The sequence below is a fragment of the Scylla paramamosain genome, chromosome 29 (assembly GCF_035594125.1).
Source record: "Scylla paramamosain isolate STU-SP2022 chromosome 29, ASM3559412v1, whole genome shotgun sequence".
Lineage (NCBI taxonomy): Eukaryota > Metazoa > Arthropoda > Malacostraca > Decapoda > Portunidae > Scylla > Scylla paramamosain.
Window position 1 is genome coordinate 12966880 of NC_087179.1, and position 9150 is coordinate 12976029.

Here is a 9150-nt window from a genome sequence, read left to right on the forward strand (position 1 = left end):
TTGTATTCATATTTCTCTTGTTACATACACACGCACGCATCCGCATCCACATTTCAGTCACCGTACTGTTTCTTCTATTCCTCCTCCTCCTCCTCCTCCTCTTGCTGTTTCTTTTCTCTCATATTACCACCAGCCTTTCAGCAGAACCATATACATTACTGACTATCTCAGTATCGTTTTTCTTTTCCTTTTTTTATCGTTTTTCTTTTCCTTTGTTATGTACTGAGGAGACATGCGTGGCAACAAGAAAAAAAAAAAGATGAAAAAATAAACATGAACGAAGAAAGAAAGAAAGAAAGAGAATTGGATGCTGCAAAATAAGAGAAGACGGAAAAGTGAAGGAAGGGCAGAAATGAAGGAGCACAAAGAAAGGAAGAGAGAAAAAGTAATGGTGAGATACTTATGACGACGAAAGAGGATGAATGTTAAAGAAAATGAAGACGAACATGGAACTTAATTAGAAGGGTTATTAAAGAGAGAGAGAGAGAGAGAGAGAGAGAGAGAGAGAGAGAGAGAGAGAGAGAGAGAGAGAGAGAGAGAGAGAGAGAGAGAGAGAGAGAGAGAGAGAGAGAGAAAGGCCCCCACCAAAAAATATCGAAAAATAACGTTCACTTCCCTTTCCCCACCAAAAAAAAAAAAAAAGTAGAAAAAGAAGAAAATCCTTGAAAATACCCTTTAAACCACCGTCACTTTCCTCTATGGGATTCTCTGAGCGTGACATGAAGCGTGACATTAATCATAACATTGGCTCTGACTCAGCGTGATCATCCCCATCAGTTCTGGGATACGGAAGGGCGCAGTCTTTCCAGTATTCCCTCAGAGTATTTTAACATTTCTGCCTTGCGGTGACTCGTGTGTCCATGTGAGCCCCGTTGGAAAGAAGGAACTCCCCGCCGCGGTGTCACATCATACAGCGACTGCCACGTGTAGGTCTTCTGGTTTGTTTATGTTCACGTGTTCAGTGTTGAGTAGGGTAATTGAGTGTCACTGAGGAGATAACAAGGAATTGGTTCTCAGTCGGAGTGGTAGATGAATGGAATACACTCAGTTATCAGGCTACGAGTATTAGTGCTGAGTCATTTCCTCCTCTTCTTCTTCGTCAGCTTCATTGACCTGTCCTTATACGTTGCGTTTGATGAGTTTAGTGATGAGTCATTAGGGAGTTTTAAAAGGTTAGACATACGAGTATTTATAGGTGGAAATAAGTGGGTATGTTTCACACAGGGACTCCCACGTGTAGACCTGACGGCTTCTTGCAGCTTCCATTATTTTCTGTTATGTTCTTAATTCCCATTTTCTGTTCCTGATCGCGGCACGCCCTTCTCCAATAGCTGTCTCCGTGTCTGTCTCTGTCTGGACGCTGGTGGCCATTTCTCTGGAGCGCTTCTACGCCATCTGTCAGCCTCTCCGCTCGCGCCGCTGGCAGACAGCTTCCCACGCTTACAAAGTGATCGCTGGCGTGTGGGCGAGCTCCCTGCTTCTCATGACCCCCATCGCTGCCCTCTCCACCCTCATGCCCGTCCGTGGCGACCCAGGTGAGGCGAGGCGTGAGAGACTGCCAGGTGTTCGTTTAAAGAGAAAGGGAACGCGAAAATATGGATGCTGACTAATGGACTGAGTCACGAATAGGTTGACTGACTGATAAAAAAAATGACAGAGTGATAACTGATTAATTGATTGATAGATTGATTGAATGACTGACAGAGTGATACTACAGTGAAGAAAAGGAGAATCTGAAAAGAAAAATGTTGATTAATGGACTGATTCACTAATAGACTGACTGACTGGTGGAAAATTTGACTGAGTAATAGAAGCTTGACTAAGTGATGAAGAGAATATTTGTCTTGTAAATGCATTCATTGGCTGATAGATGGAATGGTTGACTGAGACACAGATAGACTGATTGATAGATATTTAAACTGACTGACTGATGGATGGATGGGATGGCTGGTAGGAGAGACACGCAGACTTACAAACAAGGGTGGGGAAACACACACACACACACACACACACACACACACACACACACACACACACACACACACAGAGAGAGAGAGAGAGAGAGAGAGAGAGAGAGAGAGAGAGAGAGAGAGAGAGAGAGAGAGAGAGAGAGAGAGAGAGAGAGCCAAAAACAATATCACACACACACACACACACACACACACACACACACACACACACACACACACAGAGAGAGAGAGAGAGAGAGAGAGAGAGAGAGAGAGAGAGAGAGAGAGAGAGAGAGAGAGAGAGAGAGAGAGAGAGAGAGAGCCAAAAACAATATCACACATACACACACACACACACACACACACACACACACACACACACACACACACACACACACACACACACACACACACACACACACACACACACACACACATCACCTCACCTCACCTCACCTCGTTCAGGTCGCCACAAGTGCAGAGAGGTGTGGGCCAGTCTGGAGGCGGAGAGGACCTTCACCATCCTCCTGACGGTGCTGCTGTTGCTGGTGCCCTTAGTGGTGATGGCCGCTGCCTATCTGAGGGTGGTGCGGACGCTGTGGCTCGGCCCACACCTGTCGGGGGCTGCGACGAGTGGAGATGGCTCCCTCCGTGGCGGTGAGTAGGAGAGAGAGACGGGGAGAGGGGGGAAGTAAGAGCATAGTTTTTCCTATCATAAATTTTTGAAGTCTATGATACGTCACCGCGTCCTTGATTTTTTTTTTTTTGCCCTGCATGTGTGAAGGCTGGATTATTATTATTATTATTATTAGTAGTAGTAGTAGTAGTAGTAGTAGTAGTAGCAGCAGTAGAAGAAGTAATATATGCTATGGTATTCGCAATATTAGCAATCGTGATGAGGTACGAAACGATGTCAACAAGTATTATGTGACAAGTTGGAAGGAAGATCAAAGAACCAATTGAAATCCTCGGTGGGCCGGTGAGGAGCAGCGTGATTGGCTCTCGCAGCAGTCCGTCTGGGGTTCATCTTGCTTCTTTTCATTGCCTTACACTCCTCCTGTAATTAGTGATCGCCTCGAGGGAAAAACTCTTCTTAATTTGGTGCTCTCCTGACCTCATAAATTTGTTGACGATTCAGCAAAATTAAGAATTTCACAAATTGATAACTAGACGGATAAATAGAGAAAATGAAATAGACAGATAGATGGATGAATAGATGGATAGATAGATAGATAGATAGATAGATAAGAGGGTTTCTTAAATTGGTAAATGGAGAAACGGAGATGGACAGATAGATAGATTGGTGGTATGTTACAGGTAGGTAGATAGGTAGGTAAGTTGAGAGAGAGAGAGAGAGAGAGAGACTGAGAGAGAGAGAGAGAGAGAGAGAGAGAGAGAGAGAGAGAGAGAGAGAGAGAGAGAGAGAGAGAGAGAGAGAGAGAGAGAGAGAGAGAGAGAGAGAGAGAGAGAGAGAGAGAGAGAGAGATTATTATAGTAATATTTCACTTCCGTAATTACCCCTTCAGGAGCAGCGTCAGAAGAAGAGAATGGGGGCCCTTCCTCGCGCCTCTCCAGAGTCTCAGTAAGGTGAGTGTCAGGAGGAGGAGGAAGGAAGAGAATGAGGTCCAAATGGTATCCAGTCAGGCGTCATGGAAACTCTTTTTCTCTTGAACTGCTATTCGTCATGTGGTAGATCAGGATAGAACAGTAATAAGGCTCCTCCCCACCTACTCACCTCCTCCAGTATATGAGCTGGATGGAAAAAGTTCTGTAAATACCAGTGCTGGATCTTACTAGTAATTCCATGCCAGTATTCTTTATTCCTGTAACATGTCGTTGGTGGCGGTAGCAGCTTTAGTAGCACCAATAGAGCTAGTGTTAATTAGTAGCAGTAGTAGTAGTCGTGGTGGTGGTGGTGGTGAAGGCGGCAGCTTAACAAACCTTCATCAGGTTCCGGAGGGGGGCCGTCACGGGTGGAGCGTGAGGTTCCCAGGGGCAGTGGACAGCAGCAGGTTCAAGAAAACGTGGACTCCAGGAACAATACACTGCAGGCACCAGCTACGACCCTCCTGCCCGCCCCCGCTTGGGCCACGTGTGCTGCGAGAGTAGGCGCGTCCCCAACAGGCAGGTCACAGAGGTGGGAGGCAGAGAGCAGCCCGCGGTGGCGGCCGCTGCGGTCGTCCCCAGGCGCAGCGTAGCCTGGTGGCCAAGCGACGCGTCATTCGAATGCTGTTCGTGTTGGTGGCGGAATTCTTCATCTGCTGGACACCGCTCTTCCTGGTGAACCTGCTGTCTCTCTACATCCCCCGCCAGGTGTATGCCGCCCTCGGCAGCTTCGGTGTGTCCCTGGTGCAGCTGCTGGCGTACCTCTCCTCCTGCTGCAATCCTCTCACTTACTGCTTCATGAACGCCAAGTTTATCCAAAGTTTCAAGCTGGCCTTCGCCTGCACCCGCCGTAGACCCTCAGCCTCGCTCCGCGGCGTGGCTGTCGTCAGCAGCTTCCACACCATGGGCATCAATAATTATCACCAGGATCCCCTCCCCTGCGCCGACCTGTGCCGGGACTCTCTTCCTCCTACAGGAACGGCGCCACGCATGACACAGTCCTGCAGGGCACCGGCGTGTAGTGGTGCAGTGTGGTGTGGCAAGGAGCTGAAGGAGTGTGCAGTAGTACCTGAGCAGGTCTTGCGTGACCTTAAACGAAAGAGCTTGTATCAGAACTGTCCGGGTGAAGTCTCCTCGTTGTGTCGAGCAGTGCGGAGTAGGCTTTGGTTCAACAGTGGCAGTGTCGCGAGGCACGAGGCACGCTCCAGCAGGCTGCACGGTGGTGAAGTTTATCCTCGTTGGGACCAAAGGGTCCTTGTAATGTAGAGAGTGAATAATTGCCTCTCGCCGCGTCACCAACATCAAAGGCGCGTGAGAAGCGGCGTGAGGTGCGAGGCTGGGAAAAGAATTCATTAAGCCTGGGGAAAAGTTGTGACACTAATTGGTACAGTTTTCCCTGAGCTCCATAATTTTACTGTGCTGGAAACTTTTTGGTCCATGTGTCAGCGCGGCCATGCACACACACTGGAAGACACCGGCGTGAAGCGAGACTCCGCACAGGCTGCGGCGGAGGGAGGCGGTGACAAAGCAGTGGCTGGAGGAGGAACAGGACGGATATACGTAATCTAAACCTGATGGATGGGAGCAGGCCATGGAGAGAGAGAGAGAGAGAGAGAGAGATGATGAGAGAGAGAGGAGAGAGAGAGAGAGAGAGAGAGAGAACGTGCAAAACCCTCCGTTACAAGCCTCATCACATCAGTATCTTGCCGATAACCGTTAATTCAATTCCAATCCCAAAATAACGAGGCTTTAAAGATCCACGTCTTTAAAATTTCATATGGTGACTAAAATAAACTCATAATAATAACCCAATCCTCGCTTCTTATTATGCTATATTCCAGTGTTAAGCACCTATTCACGCCAACGACTCGCTTGGTCGTCTGTGTTCGTGTTGAGTGATTGGACAGGAAGGACTGCTGGAGAATGACAGTAGCTGTCCTGGATACGTGGCGATTGTGTTAGGTAACTTTTGTGATAGATGTTCATGTATGTATGTATTTCTTGCTATACATGTAAAATACTGTTAGATGATTCTCTCTCTCTCTCTCCTCTCTCTCTCTCTCTCTCTCTCTCTCTCTCTCTCTCTCTCTCTCTCTCTCTCTCTCTCTCTCTCTCTCTCTGATTTATTGTCCTTGAGCCAATGGACGGAGAGGATGAGGCATGTGTGGTGTGGACTGGATGGTCTCAACACTCCCCAACCAGCAGTCTTATGAGCACTAATCTTTCTTCCGAAGATTTATAGCTGGCCATCACGACACCTTAAGTATACACCAGACTAAACAGTTTATGTACCGAGGAGACCAACAGGTGATGCGCTAGACCGCGGCTGAATACACATAAGACAAGATTTCAAGAGTTGTGCGCCATCCGACCATTCTCTGGACTGAACAATGAACGAGTGCAAAAAATGACGAAAGGTTATGAGAAAAACGATCAAGTCAGCTAGGTAGTTACTCATTGGCTGGTGCAGAGTTTAAACATCAGTCACATCAGCTCCAGGAAATCAACTTAGTCAAGGGATCAAGGGCAGGCAATGTGGGCAGCTGGCTGAGCGATAGCTAAAGTGTGTCTGTGCGTTTGTGTGAACAGTGTGCAAGGTGATTTATTTTGTTATTATTCCGTCGTTTGTCTTGTTATCTGCTCGTTTTCTTTATCCGTGAAATTTCTTGCATCGTTTCTAACACGTGGAAGTGCGTGAGGAGGAAGGATATAAGTGGCTGGTGATGCAGATGAGACGAGGAAGGTGAAGGCTATACGTGTGTGGGCGGCAGCGACTGATGAACGGAGAACACCAGCCTGTCCCTGCCGCCCTTCCCTTCTCTTGGCTTGGAGAGTGCCGCGCTATTCATCTTCCGCCACCAGACTGTTGTAGTGGCCGGGTTGCTCCCTGCTGACTCTGATACTCCACCAATGAGTTATGGGGCGGGCCGGGCCGGTCAGGGAACATTGTCTCGTGGGAAATGCGTCGGTGAGTGTGTTGCCGGGAACAAACTGAGATCGTGGTGTGGGTAACGTTACGAATATCTTATTTACTGAGAGGGGTATATTAATTATGATGAATTTTCGATTCGAATTCAACCTGCTCATTTCAAGACAGATTTTTTTCTGTCAGCCGGCAGAATCACTATTTAACCTTTTTTTTCTGATTTTTTTTTTCTGGCAAATAATTATCTTTTATTATACACCCCATTACCGTACCAATTTCAGCTTTTCAAACTGTAACCAATCTAAACTTAACAATCGTAACTGATTGGACATTAACGTTTAATCATTCGTAAGAAAAATAAATAAATAAATAATCAGTACTGTACATTTCGCTCATTTACACAAGATGTTAATTAACCGATGATATACAATTATCCTCCTTGCATTCTCTTAATACTCTGGAAGCGTAGCATTAAAAATAACCTTAGCCTACAAATTTCGAGACTGTCTGGGATATATTAAGTCTGACCGTAGTGGGTTTTAAGCATGTTCAGCCTATCACCGCCTCCACTAACTCCTTGAGCGTGGGAACAATGGAAACACTAATCTATTACCTTGTTGTCCGCCAGATTGTTGTGTGGCACTTGACAAACTTTTACCTGACAAAAGATTATACAGTGAAACAGTTATCAGATTAATACTAATACTACTACTACTACTACTACTAATAGTAATAAAAATAATAATAATAAACGTGAAATCAACTAGCACAACATTTACTGATAAATCTAGAATGATGCGATTTACCGAAAAAAAAAAAAAAACGTATTCCTGCCATGGAGAACAACCAACATTTTACAACACGGAAGTAACAAAACCAAACAAAATGGCCCAACAGAAAGAGTAGTGTTCCCCTGCAATGCCAAACCCAGTGGGCACCGAGGCAGCTTTCATCACTGCCTGGGTGAGCGTCTGGTGCAAGGACGAAAAGTTGGGGCTGGGTTCGTTGAGGCGCTAATCTGTTTGTTGTTCGTTTGTGAAGCTGCGAGTGGGCGGGAGGCTCATGAGTTCCTGCTTAGATTGAGGCAAACAATGCATTACCAGTTGACTTTGACAGAATTGGAGGTAAAAGTAGTGAGGTAATATTAAAGGGATATATAGTGCGGGAATATTGAATAATGGTGTGGTAGTGTGAAAGGAGATGAAGAGTGTGGCAGTTTTACAGAGAAGATTAGTGTGCTAGTAAAAAAGAAAAGTGTGTTAATCACCCATAGAATCGCTGACCACATTAAACTCAACAGGACATGACACGCTGTACTGTTCATCTATAACACCTAATACACGTACAGAACACAGTAAATAAGCACGTGACACGTGTCTGTATTACTTATCTAGAGCGAAAAATGTTGCACTGTACATTATTGTTATTAAAAAAAGATTAATTTGATTTAACAACGATATATAACAACGAGACTACTCTATTCTGTTATATATTTGTTTTAATTATTATTGTTGTTTACTTTGTCTCCAATTTTATACTCCGCTCTGTTATGATATTGCTAGTAGTAGTAGTAGTAGTAGTAGTATGGTAGCTTCCTTTATTTATTTTTCCCTTTTTATTTATTTATTTATATTATTTTTTATCGCTATAGCAGATACATTTAATAACTGGGAATGATTTATGTACATGCGTTTACCTAACCTCATCGTGTCAGTCACACTCGTAATGCGAAACATGCATACGTCAACACCAGTTACATTTCTCAATGACTTCATTTACTTTAATACAGTTCAGGTTATTTCAGCATGAAATTCTGCATGAGTTAGCGCGTCGTCATTAATGCAAACCAAGGACCTTTAATATACAGGAGACGGTCTGCCGCTCCGCTCTCATCAAAACGGAGTGAAGCCAGTGGGCGGAGCGGAGCGTACGATCAGCAGACACACTCCAAGCATTGCGATTATTCGAGTTGAGCTATGGGGAATTTACCGCTTTCTTTTTGCATGCTGGACAAAAAATAAGAAGGAATTGATGGTTTCAGCTACGAAAAGTACATTATAGTTTCCTAAATTTGTTTATGTAGACCTATTATCAATGTCAGTTTTGCCAAATAATCACAATATCGAAAGAAATACGCCAGAACGTTTCCAGGAGAAATGGTAGTAAACAAGATTTTTAATTGTTTATTGCATGACAAGGCACAAATTTTAAAACAAAAATTCAGTTATTAGATGCCTTTTAAGTGTATAGTGACATGATATCACGCATAATTCTAAACAAGTGCTCTAAAAGCTAATATTACATGTCAGAGAGAGAGAGAGAGAAAGAGAGAGAGAGAGAGAGAGAGAGAGAGAGAGAGAGTAGAGAGAGAGAGAGAGAGAATCATTGTATATCACATGACAGAGAGAGAGAGAGAGAGAGAGAGAGAGAGAGAGAGAGAGAGAGAGAGAGAGAGAGAGAATCATTGTATATCACATGAGAGAGAGAGAGAGAGAGAGAGAGAGAGAGAGAGAATCATTGTATAATCACATGAGAGAGAGAGAGAGAGAGAGAGAGAGAGAGGTAGAGAGAGAGAGAGAGAGAGAGAGAGAGAGAGAGAGAGAGAGAGAGAGAATCATTGTATATCACATGAGAGAGAGAGAGAGAGAGAGAGAGAGAGAGAGAGAGAGA

General features: G+C 44.8%; 1 protein-coding gene across 1 annotated transcript in view; it reads left to right on the plus strand.

Annotated features, from left to right (window-relative positions):
• Positions 1-5366, plus strand: part of LOC135115636 (cholecystokinin receptor type A-like) — a 27610-nt gene extending 22244 nt beyond the window's left edge. Inside the window, 5 exon segments of the mRNA XM_064032561.1 lie at positions 1332-1535; positions 2415-2606; positions 3476-3536; positions 3900-3915; positions 4059-5366. Coding sequence (XP_063888631.1) covers positions 1332-1535; positions 2415-2606; positions 3476-3536; positions 3900-3915; positions 4059-4820 — 1235 coding nt within the window. The 3' untranslated portion in view covers positions 4821-5366.
• The last annotated feature ends 3784 nt before the right edge of the window (positions 5367-9150 follow it).